The sequence below is a fragment of the Ips typographus genome, linkage group LG11 (assembly GCF_016097725.1).
Source record: "Ips typographus isolate SLU linkage group LG11, UJ_Ityp_2.0, whole genome shotgun sequence".
Lineage (NCBI taxonomy): Eukaryota > Metazoa > Arthropoda > Insecta > Coleoptera > Curculionidae > Ips > Ips typographus.
Window position 1 is genome coordinate 7943730 of NC_138432.1, and position 18653 is coordinate 7962382.

The following is an 18653-nucleotide window of genomic DNA, read 5'->3' on the forward strand; positions in this document are numbered from 1 at the left end:
GTTTTAAACTTTTCCCAGAAGGTTTTAAAGTTATCAGAGGCTTTTAGGTACATTTTGGAGGTACCAGAAATCTTTAAACACTCCTGACAACGTTATAATTTCAAAAGCCTTTAGTTAGGTTAGTTTTTTAAGGTTTTAAAACTCTAAGAAGATTTTAGAAACTATTTGGAGGTACCAGTAACCTTTAAATAGTCCTGACAACGTTATAAAAAATTCCAGAAGCCTTTATGAGTGTCCTAAACTTTTCCAGAAGGTTTTAAAATTATTAGAGGCTTTTAGAAACATTTTGGAAGTACCAGAAACCTTTAAACACTCTTGACAACTTTATGAAAATTGTCAGACGTTTTTAAAAGTGTCTTAAACTTTTCCCAGAAGGTTTTAAAGTTATCAGAGGCTTTTAGATACATTTTGGAGGTACCAGAAATCTTTAAACACTCCTGACAACGTTATAATTTCAAAAGCCTTTAGTTAGGTTAGTTTTTTAAGGTTTTAAAACTCTAAGAAGATTTTAGAAACTATTTGGAGGTACCAGTAACCTTTAAATAGTCCTGACAACGTTATAAAAAATTCCAGAAGCCTTTATGAGTGTCCTAAACTTTTCCAGAAGGTTTTAAAATTATTAGAGGCTTTTAGAAACATTTTGGAAGTACCAGAAATCTTTAAACACTCTTGACAACCTTATGAAAATTGTCAGACGCTTTTATAAATGTTTTAAACTTTTCCCAGAAGGTTTTAAAGTTATCAGAGGCTTTTAGATACATTTTGGAGGTACCAGAAACCTTTAAACACTCCTGACAACGTTATAATTTCAAAAGCCTTTAGTTAGGTTAGTTTTTTAAGGTTTTAAAACTCTAAGAAGATTTTAGAAACTATTTGGAGGTACCAGTAACCTTTAAATACTCCTGACAACGTTATAAAAAATTCCAGAAGCCTTTATGAGTGTCCTAAACTTTCCCAGAAGGTTTTAAAATTATTAGAGGCTTTTAGAGACATTTTGGAAGTACCAGAAACCTTTAAACACTCTTGACAACCTTGTGAAAATTGTCAAACGCTTTTATAAGTGTTTTAAACTTTTCCCAGAAGGTTTTAAAGTTATCAGAGGCTTTTAGGTACATTTTGGAGGTACCAGAAATCTTTAAACACTCCTGACAACGTTATAATTTCAAAAGCCTTTAGTTAGGTTAGTTTTTTAAGGTTTTAAAACTCTAAGAAGATTTTAGAAACTATTTGGAGGTACCAGTAACCTTTAAATACTCCTGACAACGTTATAAAAAATTCCAGAAGCCTTTATGAGTGTCCTAAACTTTCCCAGAAGGTTTTAAAATTATTAGAGGCTTTTAGAAACATTTTGGAAGTACCAGAAATCTTTAAACACTCTTGACAACCTTATGAAAATTGTCAGACGCTTTTATAAATGTTTTAAACTTTTCCCAGAAGGTTTTAAAGTTATCAGAGGCTTTTAGGTACATTTTGGAGGTACCAGAAATCTTTAAACACTCCTAACAACGTTATAATTTCAAAAGCCTTTAGTTAGGTTAGTTTTTTAAGGTTTTAAAACTCTAAGAAGCTTTTAGAAACATTTTGGAGGTATCAGTAACCTTTAAATAGTCCTGACAACGTTATAAAAAATTCCAGAAGCCTTTATGAGTGTCCTAAACTTTTCCAGAAGGTTTTAAAATTATTAGAGGCTTTTAGAGACATTTTGGAAGTACCAGAAAGCTTTAAACACTCTTGACAACCTTGTAAAAATTGTCAAACGCTTTTATAAGTGTTTTAAACTTTTCCCAGAAGGTTTTAAAGTTATCAGAGGCTTTTAGGTACATTTTGGAGGTACCAGAAATCTTTAAACACTCCTGACAACGTTATAATTTCAAAAGCCTTTAGTTAGGTTAGTTTTTTAAGGTTTTAAAACTCTAAGAAGATTTTAGAAACTATTTGGAGGTACCAGTAACCTTTAAATAGTCCTGACAACGTTATAAAAAATTCCAGAAGCCTTTATGAGTGTCCTAAACTTTTCCAGAAGGTTTTAAAATTATTAGAGGCTTTTAGAAACATTTTGGAAGTACCAGAAATCTTTAAACACTCTTGACAACCTTATGAAAATTGTCAGACGCTTTTATAAATGTTTTAAACTTTTCCCAGAAGGTTTTAAAGTTATCAGAGGCTTTTAGATACATTTTGGAGGTACCAGAAACCTTTAAACACTCCTGACAACGTTATAATTTCAAAAGCCTTTAGTTAGGTTAGTTTTTTAAGGTTTTAAAACTCTAAGAAGATTTTAGAAACTATTTGGAGGTACCAGTAACCTTTAAATACTCCTGACAACGTTATAAAAAATTCCAGAAGCCTATATGAGTGTCCTAAACTTTCCCAGAAGGTTTTAAAGTTATCAGAGGCTTTTAGGTACATTTTGGAAGTACCAGAAACCTTTAAACACTCTTGACAACTTTATGAAAATTGTCAGACGTTTTTAAAAGTGTCTTAAACTTTTCCCAGAAGGTTTTAAAGTTATCAGAGGCTTTTAGATACATTTTGGAGGTACCAGAAACCTTTAAACACTCCTGACAACGTTATAATTTCAAAAGCCTTTAGTTAGGTTAGTTTTTTAAGGTTTTAAAACTCTAAGAAGATTTTAGAAACTATTTGGAGGTACCAGTAACCTTTAAATAGTCCTGACAACGTTATAAAAAATTCCAGAAGCCTTTATGAGTGTCCTAAACTTTTCCAGAAGGTTTTAAAATTATTAGAGGCTTTTAGAAACATTTTGGAAGTACCAGAAATCTTTAAACACTCTTGACAACCTTATGAAAATTGTCAGACGCTTTTATAAATGTTTTAAACTTTTCCCAGAAGGTTTTAAAGTTATCAGAGGCTTTTAGATACATTTTGGAGGTACCAGAAACCTTTAAACACTCCTGACAACGTTATAATTTCAAAAGCCTTTAGTTAGGTTAGTTTTTTAAGGTTTTAAAACTCTAAGAAGATTTTAGAAACTATTTGGAGGTACCAGTAACCTTTAAATACTCCTGACAACGTTATAAAAAATTCCAGAAGCCTTTATGAGTGTCCTAAACTTTCCCAGAAGGTTTTAAAATTATTAGAGGCTTTTAGAGACATTTTGGAAGTACCAGAAACCTTTAAACACTCTTGACAACCTTGTGAAAATTGTCAAACGCTTTTATAAGTGTTTTAAACTTTTCCCAGAAGGTTTTAAAGTTATCAGAGGCTTTTAGGTACATTTTGGAGGTACCAGAAATCTTTAAACACTCCTGACAACGTTATAATTTCAAAAGCCTTTAGTTAGGTTAGTTTTTTAAGGTTTTAAAACTCTAAGAAGATTTTAGAAACTATTTGGAGGTACCAGTAACCTTTAAATACTCCTGACAACGTTATAAAAAATTCCAGAAGCCTTTATGAGTGTCCTAAACTTTCCCAGAAGGTTTTAAAATTATTAGAGGCTTTTAGAAACATTTTGGAAGTACCAGAAATCTTTAAACACTCTTGACAACCTTATGAAAATTGTCAGACGCTTTTATAAATGTTTTAAACTTTTCCCAGAAGGTTTTAAAGTTATCAGAGGCTTTTAGGTACATTTTGGAGGTACCAGAAATCTTTAAACACTCCTAACAACGTTATAATTTCAAAAGCCTTTAGTTAGGTTAGTTTTTTAAGGTTTTAAAACTCTAAGAAGCTTTTAGAAACATTTTGGAGGTATCAGTAACCTTTAAATAGTCCTGACAACGTTATAAAAAATTCCAGAAGCCTTTATGAGTGTCCTAAACTTTTCCAGAAGGTTTTAAAATTATTAGAGGCTTTTAGAGACATTTTGGAAGTACCAGAAAGCTTTAAACACTCTTGACAACCTTGTAAAAATTGTCAAACGCTTTTATAAGTGTTTTAAACTTTTCCCAGAAGGTTTTAAAGTTATCAGAGGCTTTTAGGTACATTTTGGAGGTACCAGAAATCTTTAAACACTCCTGGCAACGTTATAATTTCAAAAGCCTTTAGTTAGGTTAGTTTTTTAAGGTTTTAAAACTCTAAGAAGATTTTAGAAACTATTTGGAGGTACCAGTAACCTTTAAATACTACTGACAACGTTATAAAAAAATCCAGAAGCCTTTATGAGTGTCCTAAACTTTTCCAGGAGGTTTTAAAATTATTAGAGGCTTTTAGAGACATTTTGGAAATACCAGAAACCTTTAAACACTCTTGACAACCTTGTGAAAATTGTCAAACGCTTTTATAAGTGTTTTAAACTTTTCCCAGAAGGTTTTAAAGTTATCAGAGGCTTTTAGGTACATTTTGGAGGTACCAGAAATCTTTAAACACTCCTGGCAACGTTATAATTTCAAAAGCCTTTAGTTAGGTTAGTTTTTTAAAGTTTTAAAACTCTAAGAAGCTTTTAGAAACATTTTGGAGGTATCAGTAACCTTTAAATAGTCCTGACAACGTTATAAAAAATTCCAGAAGCCTTTATGAGTGTCCTAAACTTTTCCAGAAGGTTTTAAAATTATTAGAGGCTTTTAGAAACATTTTGGAAGTACCAGAAATCTTTAAACACTCTTGACAACCTTATGAAAATTGTCAGACGCTTTTATAAATGTTTTAAACTTTTCCCAGAAGGTTTTAAAGTTATCAGAGGCTTTTAGGTACATTTTGGAGGTACCAGAAATCTTTAAACACTCCTAACAACGTTATAATTTCAAAAGCCTTTAGTTAGGTTAGTTTTTTAAGGTTTTAAAACTCTAAGAAGATTTTAGAAACTATTTGGAGGTACCAGTAACCTTTAAATACTCCTGACAACGTTATAAAAAATTCCAGAAGCCTTTATGAGTGTCCTAAACTTTCCCAGAAGGTTTTAAAATTATTAGAGGCTTTTAGAGACATTTTGGAAGTACCAGAAACCTTTAAACACTCTTGACAACCTTATGAAAATTGTCAGACGCTTTTATAAATGTTTTAAACTTTCCCAGAAGGTTTTAAAGTTATCAGAGGCTTTTAGGTACATTTTGGAGGTACCAGAAACCTTTAAACACTCCTGACAACGTTATAATTTCAAAAGCCTTTAGTTAGGTTAGTTTTTTAAAGTTTTAAAACTCTAAGAAGCTTTTAGAAACATTTTGGAGGTATCAGTAACCTTTAAATAGTCCTGACAACGTTATAAAAAATTCCAGAAGCCTTTATGAGTGTCCTAAACTTTCCCAGAAGGTTTTAAAATTATTAGAGGCTTTTAGAGACATTTTGGAAGTACCAGAAATCTTTAAACACTCTTGACAACCTTATGAAAATTGTCAGACGCTTTTATAAATGTTTTAAACTTTTCCCAGAAGGTTTTAAAGTTATCAGAGGCTTTTAGGTACATTTTGGAGGTACCAGAAACCTTTAAACACTCCTGACAACGTTATAATTTCAAAAGCCTTTAGTTAGGTTAGTTTTTTAAAGTTTTAAAACTCTAAGAAGCTTTTAGAAACATTTTGGAGGTTTCAGAAACCTTTAAACACTCCTGACATCCTGATAAAAATTGTCAGTAGCCTCTATAAGTGTCCTAAATTTTCCCAGATGGTTTTAAATTAGAAACATTTTAAAAGTGCCACAAATCTGTAAATACTACTGACAATTTTACAAAAAATGCCAGAAAGTTCTATAAGTATCCTCTAGACTTTCCCAAAATTGTCAGAAGCTTTTAGAAACAGTTTGAAAGTGCTTCAAAACTGTAAATAGTACTAACAACCTTACAAAAACTGTAAGAAGGTTATAAGTGTCTTACAGTTTGATGATTTCTCAACAAACAAATCACATTTACTATTGGTTATTTTTTGGCTTCAATTTTTTCTGGACTATTTGGGATACATTGAATTTACTAATACTGCTCTAAATTTGAGCTGAACTCTCCTTATTGTCTCTGTAAAACTGGGAGTTCTAATACACTACTTCAACTTTCCTAAAGATCAATTAAATCTCCTTGATTACGATAATGTTATCCACCAAGTTAGTTTAACATCTAACTTTATTAAAAGCCATCAAACTGCACTTGTCTGGAATTGAATGCTCCTAACTGAGTATTTGTTTTATTTCCTTCTAAGGTTGGCAAAATATGGTAAAGCCATTAGCGAGGACTTGAAACTTTTCGCAAAACTATGACCCTCACAGATAATTTCACCAAACTTCTTCGACGTAAATTAAAATACCAGCGCATTTATTTTCGTCTGCGCCTTTTTCTCCATCGTTTTCATTGCAAAACTCCGCGAGAGTTTCGTTCCTTCCGGCCCATTGAACTCAGAAGGTTTAGAAATTATCGGCGCATATTTAGGAGAAACCGAGAAAAAGGAATTGAAAATTTATTTACTGGAATTTAGTGCAACTTTCTTTGAAAACATTTTGTTTTTCACCCCCTCCTGGGATGGGTTTGGTTTGTTAAGGTTCAGGTGGGTTTCCAATGTGATTAAAATTTTAATTTTTAGCTCTTAATAAAGATGATTCTTTATGTTAATCTTCTCGAATCTTTGTAAGGTGTTTTTATTTTTATTTCACCAAAGTTATTCAGCTTTCCTTGTTTTGTTTCGTCTGAGTATTAATTAAATTAATGCCTCCCCTTAATTACCACCCTTCAAGTCTAGACTAAAGTTGAAGGAGCACTTTTGCGTTCATTTTTATATCAAAAGTGGAAAGTTGTCAATTTTTTTGTTTAAATGTAGAAAACTTTGCTATTTGTTTTAACTTCTTAAATGGAATATTATAATATCCTCAAATACTTAGACACATTTTAATAAGTTTTGTTACCAGATATCAAATAACATAAATCAAACTTAAAACCTACTTAAAACTTTTGATTAATACGAAAAGTTTCGTTAACTTTTTCCCAACAGTTCAAAAACTTTACAATCGAAATAAAATATATATTCGTCGATTTTCCTCACCTGGATACATATATCCCCCCGACCTAAAGGATTCTCCCGAAGGAGAGCAGTTTGCAAAAATTCAAAGAGCAACTGTTACAAACATCTGATATCGAAGACCGTCAGGGGAAATACAAACTTATTGGAAACAAATCACTTTTAGTTGAGACAAATCCCCCCAAAGTGGTGTGAAAATGTTAGCACGCTGAAACGGTAATTTTTCAGTGTAATTCTTTTTAATTTTCGCTCTGACGTCGCTATTAAAAAATGCAGAAATCCTTCAAGCCCTCCAGCTTGAGAAAATAATAAGGAGGAAAAATTCAATCGCTGAGAAGGATGCTCAGCCTATAAATAACCCAGCGAGCTGGCTTGAATATATTAATTTTTCTGGGAGGAGATGAAAAGAAACTTTTTTGTTCGCTCTAGGAGGAGAAATTGAATCCCCTTCTAGGCCCCTTGGTTAAATAACTTCAATTTAGTATTGCACTACGTTAATTCGAATTTTTTCCGCACCGCTGATAAGGGCCAAGTTATCTGAGAGAAATATTCGAAGCATTTAATAAAGAAAGAATGCCTTTGAGTATGGCGTGGCAGCCGGAAAATTCTTGTTAAAATAGATAGGTCGAGAAAACAAAAAACTTAGGAACGAATTTCGTGCGAATTTAAATAAAAGAGCTACGATTTTTCAAAAAGTCAAAAAATACAATTTTTGTCAAAAGTGCAATTTTGGCAAATTTTTATTTTGCTCTATAAGGGTTCCACTGCACAGCAAAGGGCATATTTATACAAAAGAACCTTAAATTAGATGAAATAAGCACAAAAAAAGCACTTTAAAATTTTTCACTTTTCAAAAAAATTTAAAGAATGGGGGGGTATTAGAGGTGGTTTTTAAGTACTATTTGATATTCAATATCTCGGTAACGTGAAGAGGTAGAGAGGCCATTTTTAACTCATTTTGTAGTATTTTTTATGCTTTTTCGAATGGTGTTAGAACGAATTTTCGAAAAGAGCTACGATTTTTCAAAAAGTCAAAAAATTCAATATATATAATCTTTATTTTCAATAGAAAAAAGGCTATCGACCACTTGGTCTTTCTGCCTATGTTTACAGTGGGATTTTTTATAGTTAATAAGTATAAATTGTAAATAATTAAAAATAAGTTAACATGTACATGTATATGTACATTTATGTATATGCAGTTCAAAACAATTCAACAGTTTCCATGATTATAAAATAGTTATAAATAGCAAAACTTCACCTGAATTTAGCCGGCAGAAGCCAAAATAGTAATTCAGAGGCAAACAGTTGTCGGGAAATTTTGGAGTTGACAAATCCGCTTGGGAAATCACGCCCTTGGTTATGGGGTAAGAGCAAAATATGTAAAGCAGTGAGATTGTTCATTTCGAGAATAATTGACTCTTATATTATAATCTGGGTGTGACAGCACGACACTCAATATTCTGATTTAGTGTTCCAACAAGAGAACAGTTCCTTATCGGTTTTAATAGTGTTGTACATGCAAATGGGTGGAACATTTGAAGGACGGCTAGAAAGAGCGCTATCAATGATAAGGGCCGTTACACATAACGTAGAACACAAAATTTAAAGCGCCCAAATCCACTTTGATACATGGCCGAGCCCTTAACAACAAGCTATACGATCCTGTGGCCATATCCGCGATGTCAGGACCACTTGTGAATTACTGCAGCTGCACATTATGAGTTCTGCAGGACCTTTTGTCATGGACACCGGTTGGCTAAGGACGATGTTTTGTCACTTCGTTTTATTGCCGTTTAATCTCGTCCAGAACAGTCCTAACGTTTATGATATATTATCTTTGTTTCTTCTGTAGTATAAAATGCTGAAAAAGCTGACAGTGACCGAAACTAATAATAATAACTTAACAGTCAAACATTATTTTTTCCGAAAGTTTGTTAGACATAAATCTACTCCTACTACCACTTTCAGAGAAAGGCCGAGTTAGGAGTTTATACGTGAGACGTGTTCGCAGTCATATTGAATAAAGTCGTAAAGGCCGACCCCCCAAAATCGTAAAAATACACTGAATAAAGGGCACAATAGGCCTCAAACTTTGAAGAAGCAACCTTTTCGCTTAGCAAGGAAAGGGAAAATATATAATAAACGGCGTAGAGAGAACGAGGACGAAGGGACAGCGATGCTTTGTGTCCGAGTCCTTTCCCCACAGTGACTTTGCTCTTAGCCTTTAGATTAATCAATTTTGAATGGGTCAAGTTTTGAGTTTTTGGTGTGAACGAAACTACAATAATAGATATAAATTTCGAGGAGAAACATCGTATAACACTTAAGTTTTATTACGATATGACTATCCATTTGTAAGAAACAACATTAGAGCGTCAATCTTTCATAATCTAAACTGAACATCCTGTACACGGACAGCTAAACTGTTGATCAATACAAAATCACGTTATCAAGTAAACAATAATGACGAATTAGACATCATGGCAAAAATGCTAATAGGGAAATGACAAAAACAACATTCAATTAAGCCTGACAGTCCCCCATTTCTAATGAGAAATAATACATAAATCATTCTCAACGTTTTACAAAAAAGTCTGATCACCAGTTTGATTTGTGGACTTTTTAATCAATTTACTGGCCCTTTTCGAGCTTTTGTATCGTAATTGATTTGGATTGGTAAAGAAAGAACAAAACATTTACCTAAATATAACGTTTATTGTTTTATCCATAGATGGAGAATACACAAATGGAAACTCATGACTCAAAATCCAATCTATTATATGGCGGATCAAGTGGTAAACATACAGGAAACTTTACATAATAAATGTTAGTATGTACACAAAGAGTACAACATGATAGAAAAGCACTCTTTAATTTTGTGATTGTAACATTATTAATTTTTAGAGTCCAAATTGATATGTTCTTCTACAAATTGCTAAAATTTCACCACTTGTTTTTTTAAATTTTCTACGTTAAAAAACTTATTAGTAAAAAGTTTCAGTATTATTCACAATATTACACCTATATTTTACAGCTTGAAAAAGTACTTACTTTTAAAGTTATTTTATATAAAAAAAAAATTGTTAATAAATAGCAGATACACTCTTTTCTTGATTATGGCAATTTGGCTATGAAAGTGGAGTAAGGAATCTCAAGCTATTTGGCTAAATCGTACTCAAAAATAATATACAAAAAAGTACAACTAACTTAATTATTTCCTCATTGAGGAAAAACAAAGTACTGGATGAAAATTGTACAAAATGCATCACTTTGGCAACATATTTTATAAAATTTACCAAATGGTTCAGGGTTAAAGATGATAAAACCACTTATTGTTGATTGTCTGGATAAACAAATCCTAAACAGAGACTGACCAAGAAAGAAATGTTTTATACAGGAAACACAGTATTTTTTAGACACCACCTACTTATTATAGTATTATTAATCCTACACATAAAACTCTGGTTAAAAGTTCTCCAAATAACCGGAAGGAAATCATAATAATCACTGTCAGTCTCAAAAATACTAACCGATTCAAAACACTGTTTATTACCAGTTGAAATACTCTTTGTTGCAAGATCTGGCGCTACCGCACCATTTCGTCTCTGTCAAAGCCGGACACGGTCTTCCACCTCGTCGAGGATGCTTCACTATTTCCCGTTTACGTTGCATCTCACCAATCCCGCAGGATATGCTGCAAGGACTCCACTGGGACCAGTCGGACACTCTACAATCTCTTGGTGGACCTGAAATCGTCTTCAAATTGGTCAGTTCTGCAGTTGGTGGAGGCGGAAATACTTACGGTATTTCCTGGGTACTTTTCGGTATTTTTTGTACTTTTTGTGGGATTGTTGGTCTTTTTGAGTCATGTACGAGTCGGCGATACTGCTCATGATTGCTTCCTTGTTACCACGTGGTACTACGGCAGGAAATCCGGATGGTGATGTGACAGGAATGTCATTAGGATGGCTAAAACAAGAAGTAAGTCAGAATATGCGTGAAATCAACTACAGTGGGACGTTTGTGATTAACATAGATCACAAACTACCCACTGTACTTATTTTACTGTGTTTTGATATTTTCAGACATCTTTGGTAGTCAATATTGTCTTCTTTGAACTAAATTAGGGTTTAATATGGAAATTAACTATTTTTCTATAATTTGTATTACATGCATTTACGGAGTTTTAAAGTGATAATCATACCAATGAGAAACAGTTTGATATTCCGATTAAGAGACATCATTAATTGCCCTTTTCCCGAGGTCCAATAAAAGCTCAACTCAATTCCAACTGACGGTCAATACATTCACGTTTGACCTAAATTAAACTGCACATTCCTAACGATCAAACTACATGCAAAGGGACAAATAATGACATTTTTTGTCCTGTTAAAGGGAAAAAGCACAAAACTTACATGGTATTGCTCAAAGTATTTCCGTCAGTACCGTAGAAAGTACTAGTGCTAGTGGGCGTTGACAAGGTGTACTGCTTGTAATAATTGTTGGCAGTGTAATAATTCCTTGTTCTGGGTTTTGGTTTGGGTTTGGTATGCACTTCTTGTTCCTGTCTTTCCTCCTCTATTGCTGTCTCTATGTCATTATTATCGATCGCGTTATTGTTCCGATTCGTTAAATGTTCCATTTTGAGCACCTCGTACTTTTGATCATCCTCGGAATGATGGAACACTTCGGACAGTTCGTATTCTTTAATCTGAAAATTGCAATCAATTAAAGTTCGTTGCAATTACATACAAACAAACCTTAATGAACTGAAAAGTGGCGATTGGGGGTAAACGTTTCAAATAGGGATAGAAAAATGATCCGGCAGGATGGGCGGGATATTGGGCGGTAATTCGGTAAGCTTCTCCCTGGGGATCGGTGGGCCAGTTCGGTGCTGTAAAGGTAAATCCGTTGTCTGTGCCTGCGTCTATTGGATCCACCTGTTAATTAATTAAAATACAAATTAGGATGGAAATTTTGGTTGGATAGAATGTGCTTACTTCGATCGTAATGCTGTCCAACCAATTACCGTTCACGCATAAATCAAAACTGTCGATTCCTATGAACCAATCCGGTGATGGGATGATCCTTGACATGAGTGAAACCTAAAACAAATTAAAATGTGATTTTTACTAAAACAAAATTTTAATTATTGATGGGTAAATTAACGGTAAGATAAATATTTTATTTTACCAGGAAAATTTGTCTGGTACAAATATTGTGTTTCTGAGATTTCAAATTTTGACACCGCTTTTCTCCCTGACTGTAAGAAATTTTGTAGTATTTTTTTAGGTTATTGGATGGGAATTTTAATGAGGATTCCAAAAATGTGTTAAAAACTGTAATTTTCTTACTAGAAGTGAGTTTTACAGACGAATTTGTCCCTGACTGTCCTTTGAAACTTCAACTTTGGCACCGCTTTTCTCCCTGACTGTACCAAATTTTGTACTATTTTTTCAGGTTATTTGGAAGGAAATTTAATGAAGATTTCAAAAATGTGTTAAAAACTGTAATTTTCTTACTGGAAGTGAGTTTTACAGACGATTTTGTCCCTGACTGTCCCTTCAAACTGTATTTTTGACAGTTCAACCGCTTTTTCCCTGACTGTACCAATTTTTGTATTATTTTTTCAGGTTATTGGATAGGAAATTTAATGAAGATTCCAAAAATGTACTAAAAACTGTAATTTTGTCACCACAAGTCAGTTTTACAGACAATTTTGTCCCTGACTGTTTTTTCAAACTGTGTTTCTGGCAGTTCAAATTGTGGCACCGCTTTTCGCCCTGACTGTACCAATTTTTGTATTATTTTTTCAGGTTATTGGATAGGAAATTTAATGAAGATTTCAAAAATGTGTTAAAAACTGTAATTTTCTTACTGGAAGTGAGTTTTACAGACGATTTTGTCCCTGACTGTCCCTTCAAACTGTATTTTTGACAGTTCAACCGCTTTTTCCCTGACTGTACCATATTTTGTAGTATTTTTTCAGGTTATTGGATAAGAAATTTAATAAAGATTCCAAAAATTGTAATTTTGTCACAAGTCAGTTTTACAGACAATTTTGTCCCTGACTGTTCTTTCAAACTGTGTTTCTGGCAGTTCAAACTATGGCACCGCTTTTCGCCCTGACTGTACCAATTTTTGTATTATTTTTTCAGGTTATTGGATAGGAAATTTAATGAAGATTCCAAAAATGTACTAAAAACTGTAATTTTGTCACCACAAGTCAGTTTTACAGACAATTTTGTCCCTGACTGTTTTTTCAAACTGTGTTTCTGGCAGTTCAAATTGTGGCACCGCTTTTCGCCCTGACTGTACCAATTTTTGTATTATTTTTTCAGGTTATTGGATAGGAAATTTAATGAAGATTTCAAAAATGTGTTAAAAACTGTAATTTTCTTACTGGAAGTGAGTTTTACAGACGATTTTGTCCCTGACTGTCCCTTCAAACTGTATTTTTGACAGTTCAACCGCTTTTTCCCTGACTGTACCATATTTTGTAGTATTTTTTCAGGTTATTGGATAAGAAATTTAATAAAGATTCCAAAAATGTGCTAAAAATTGTAATTTTGTTACAAGTCAGTTTTACAGACAATTTTGTCCCTGACTGTTCTTTCAAACTGTGTTTCTGGCAGTTCAAACTATGGCACCGCTTTTCGCCCTGACTGTACCAATTTTTGTATTATTTTTTCAGGTTATTGGATAGGAAATTTAATGAAGATTCCAAAAATGTTCTAAAAACTGAAATTTTGTCACCACAAGTCAGTTTTACAGACAATTTTGTCCCTGACTGTTTTTTCAAACTGTGTTTCTGGCAGTTCAAATTGTGGCACCGCTTTTCGCCCTGACTGTCCAATTTTTGTATTATTTTTTCAGGTTATTCCAAAAATGTGTTAAAAACTGTAATTTTCTTACTAGAAGTGAGTTTTACAGACGATTTTGTCCCTGACTGTCCTTACAAACTGTGTTTTTGGCAGTTCAACCGCTTTTCTTCCTGACTGTACTAAATTTTGTAGTATTTTTTCAGGTTATTAGATAGGAAATTTAATAAAGATTCCAAAAATGTGCTTAAAATTGTCATTTTCTCACTCCAGGTGCTAGAAATTTTAAGCCTCTGAAACTTATGAACTATTTTAAAATACAACTTTATTTCTAAATTAAACACAATAATATACTAAAAAAGTCGTTTGCAAATACGTAACTAATACGTTTCCCAATTATTCCATTTTATATTGAAATAAATTTACCAACTTTCCAAATCAACACTATACGTATTAATCCAACGTCGAAGCATAATTAAAATTGTAACAAATAACTGAAATTAATATTCCAATTTTATGTGAACGTAACGAAGCATTTAAAATGATAATTTGTAAAATATACCCAAAAGAGAATTAAAAAAAATTAATTAACATAAAATTATGTGTTTTTCATTTATACCTTCATAATGAATTGTTTTTAATATTTACTTTCACACTTTATGCCGTTATTTATTATATGAATATAAAACGAGGGAAATGTTTCAACAGATTGGTAACGACAACAATAAAATGAGATAAATAATATTCTAATATTCACTGTTGGCGATTAATCAAAAATGAAATAATTAGAAGGTGCATTAATTTGAGCGTTAAGTTAAATTAGCATAAAGCTGATAAATATGCCATGTTTTCATTACAAACAGTTCCCAATTGAATTTAAACTTTTTGCTAATTAATATATACCAGGGTAGGTAGGTCATCCCTTAATTAGTTTTAATTAAGTACAGGAGACACAAAAAGCGTGGTGTAAAAATGCTACAAGATTCCAGTACGACTTATTGGTATTTAGGTTCCATGAACAACATCACTGTTATTAAATATACAACACTTTAGGTTACAAGTTTTTTAAGTGCCTAAAATACGTCACATTAATTAGTACCGAACATAAACCAATTAGTCAATTCCTTTGGTCTACAACATTCAGTGTTGCCAAAATTACAATTACAAATTTGATGAAAAACTCACCCTAGAATGATTGCCATCCACAAAGAATTCAGCCTCGGTCCTTCCCACCCCTGTACCGATTGGTGGTGCATTAAACTCATCGTAAATTCCACCCTCTCCTTGACTTTGTTGTTCCAAAAGGTCACTACGTCCAGTTTCAGCGAAGGCTTTAACGCCAGCCGATGACTTTTTCCCGAGCCGGAAAAGGATGAAAGACTTGTCGTGACTCCGGCCTGGAATCAAACCAAAACGTCCAGGGTTATTCTAATTATTTGTTACAGTTTGAGCTTTTGTCGCAGACCCTTAACAAGCAAAAAAAAAGTTTTTTCTGATTTATTTGTCGGGGAACATGGCGAATTAAGACTGTTGTCGAACTTCACGGCCGCTTTTGTTTGCGTCGTTCATTAGGGTTGCTGAGCTTCAATTTAAACGAGAGAAGAAAACTAATTAAGGAAATTATTTTGTTAAAATACTACCCCTTACAGAAAAAAAAATGGGTTTTGTTTGTTAATCAGTGGTGGGTCTTAAAGTTTTTGTAGGTTATACAACACTATTTCTAATTGTAATTCAGAAAGAGTTAAGGGTAATTCAGTTTAATTTTTAATCAAAATTGTGCTACTCTTTTTCTTTACACTTTATTGTACTGTAAAATATATTAATTTATTAAAGTGTCTTGGAGTTTCAGCTTTGGTAATTTTTGCCTTTGAATGCTGAATTTTATTTGATGTTTTCTGAATTTAAATTATTATTATTTATTTATTTTTTTTTTTTAAGCTTTCTAAAATAAGCCTATTGTGTACCTGTACTGCCGGCGTAGAAAGGCTATTTCATATCCTAGGAGGTCAAAAAATAATGTCCAGAACTTGATCCAGACTAAAAGCGTTGCATTTAGAAAAAAGCAGATGAAATTAATGCAACACTTACTTTGCTTTTTTCTGAATTGCAGTTCCTTATTCTGAATCTCACTTGGCCTTTTCTGAACTACATTTGAAAATCAAGTGTAGTAACTAATTTGAGTTAATTTCTGCAGATGAGGAATTTAAACAATTTAGATCGGAATTGTAGCTTTTGAGTGAAACGATCAATTTTCTCTATTGGCAAGTGGTTAAATTTCAGCTGTATAGAAACCCCAGGCCAAACTTTAATTATAAAGCGGTTAACCGACAAACATGTTTCGGTTACATTCTACTGATAGACTGTACAACATCCGTTATTGCGGCACACAGGGCCACAATCATTAAAGCAAACAAAATGAGACCCGCGATACAGCTTAATTATCCAGACCCTAAATATAATTTAAAAGGGCTTTTAAATTTACAAAACAACTCTAAAGTTTTCCGGGCGTTACTATGGTTCAGTGGGTTAGTCTGGACCAAAACTGAATTTCGTATGCATGCACGACCTCCCTTTTCCGACTTTTCCTGTTAGAGTTATTTTTGCTAAGCTGGATTTCATCTAGGATCAAACAGAGGCAAACGTATTTTCTTTTATCAAAGGTTTCGAATGCAAGAAGGAAATCCATCCTCATGTTTCGGATGACCGAGTAAATCAAGGAGAAAATGCAAAAACAGCTTAGAAATTGGAATTTAACGGAACTAAAACGGTCCGTTATTAATGGGCTGTTAACCCTCAAGTCACTCACTCTATCGAGAAATCTCTAGGCGGAACAGGGAACTTTATAAAATATGAATTTCACCCTCACGAACTGTTTTTCCCTCAAATTCGTTCACTTAATTTCATTTGTCAAGCGTGGGGATTTTGTTTCGAAAATCTGTTGCATACAGGTAGTTTCGATGTCTAGGATTTAATGCTGAATTTTACTAGAGGAATTAAATAATGAAAAAAACCTCACAAAATATTTTAGTGACTTGCAAATGGGTTGTGCTGCTTCAATTTACATACATAAACCATATGGACTGATTTATATTTGAATTTTTTGAACATTTAGCGCTCTCCCCAATTTTTTTCGCAGGTATCGACAAAATGGCCTCGAGGATTTTCAATTTTCAATCCGATTATGGCATTGAGGGTCCCCCTCATAACACACCATATTACACATCCTCCAATTTGCTTTTGGCGCTTTTCCAACGGCCCGCTATCCATAAATTTAGATATAAACGGCATATCGGGTTATACTGAGCCGATTATACTCCTTAAATATATTTGTTTAAGATGATTAAGTTCGGCACTCCTAGAAGTGCTTAGCTCTATTATCTTTGTTAAGTGTCTGGAGCTCGGTTGTGTTTGCTCCTTCCTCTGTAGGTTGCGTTCGGGCTCTAATTTATACTTGAGCAAACAGAAGTAGTTATGGCTCTTATTTACAAGGAAGTTGCAAAATAGAATCGTTACCACTATACTTATCCCCAGTGACAGACATTGAAAATTCAGTATTTTTGTTTTCTTGTCATTTATTACTATACAGGGTGGTCCAATTTTAAATGACAATAATTCACCAATTGATAGCCCATCAAAAGTAAGTTTACATGTATTAGTCATTTTTGTAAAAAATGCTTCTTAAGAAAGATACAATCCCCCAAATTTCAGTTTAAAAAATCGTTTTTTTGTCATCACTGTCAGACCGTTGGAGCAATTTTGATCATATTTGGAACAAGCACTTATGTAATTAATACTCATTATGTGATGTTGATGACGTTTGTCCAAATTGTGTAGTTGCGTAGATACCGGGGAATGGTTTTCATTTTCCCGCCTTATTTTCTACGTCACTAGACATTTTTCAAAAATGACACTTTTTTAAATTCTTTGTTCAATTTGGAAAAGAAAGTATATCTGGTAAAGTTCTTAATTCAGCTTCAAAAATCGTGTTTTTTGGTAAATATCCAGTCAGCGTAGAAAATAGAGTGGAAAAATTAACACCATCCCCCTGTATCTATGCCACTTAACAAGTTTGACAAACGTCATTCACATCACATAATAAGCATCCATTTCATAAGTACTTGTTCAAAATTGCTCCAACGGTCTGACAGTTATGACAAAAAAACGATTAGAGGACTGTATCTTCCTTATGAAGCGTTTTTCAGCAAAATGACAATGCATGTCAACTGATTTTTTGATGGACTATCGGATAGTGGATTATTGACATTTAAAACTGGACCACCCTGTAGTTATGATCAGTACCGGATTTAGAGGGGGGATTCATCAGGGAACAGACGAATACAAAAATACAATAAGTTAGGCCCTTTAAAAATGTAGAAATATTGAAATAGTACAAAGAGAAAAACAAGAAGTATACACTATTTTTCAGTCAAAATGGGGTTAGTTTAAAAAAGTAGTTTGGTGCACCCTATCACTTTTTGCCTTGTAACTCCTTAAAGAGCCTCTTAAACGCAAAAACATATTAATACAATCTTGTAGAGGATGAAATTTGCTGCAACTTTCTTCTTTTATATTTTTTTTGTAACTCCCCAAATAACGCAGCTACGCTTAGTAAAATATGAAGCTAGTTTAAAAAAAGCAGTTTGGTACATCCTGTCACTTTTTGTGATATTTATGTGCGTTTTCCCAACATTGGTTAAGTTGAGTTTAAGGATAGCTTAGATAAGTTCAGACTGTGTTATTTTGAACCTGATCTGTCACATTCAAACTTCAACTTAGCTAAAGCTGTACTTAAAATCGACTTGAAAGTGTCGGGGAAACATGCATTACAACTCCTTAAGGATGCTTAATTCAATTTTATAGGTCACGTGAGACTTTTTCAGATCAAAAAGAAATTTGAAGGTCACGTGACTGTTTTAACGGTAATAATGGTCACGTG

At 33.1% G+C, this 18653-nt stretch overlaps 1 protein-coding gene across 1 annotated transcript in view; it reads right to left on the bottom strand.

The window, feature by feature from the left end:
• Positions 1-9591: 9591 nt before the first annotated feature.
• LOC145735305 (spondin-2-like) overlaps positions 9592-18653 on the bottom strand; it is a 46591-nt gene continuing 37529 nt past the window's right edge. Inside the window, exons 2-7 of the mRNA XM_081989151.1 lie at positions 14903-15114; positions 11897-12001; positions 11657-11836; positions 11312-11607; positions 10699-10865; positions 9592-10642 (exon numbers count right to left, since the gene is read on the bottom strand). Of these exons, the coding sequence (XP_081845277.1) occupies positions 10446-10642; positions 10699-10865; positions 11312-11607; positions 11657-11836; positions 11897-12001; positions 14903-15114 (1157 nt within the window). The 3' untranslated portion in view covers positions 9592-10445. The remainder of the gene's footprint in view (positions 10643-10698; positions 10866-11311; positions 11608-11656; positions 11837-11896; positions 12002-14902; positions 15115-18653) is intronic.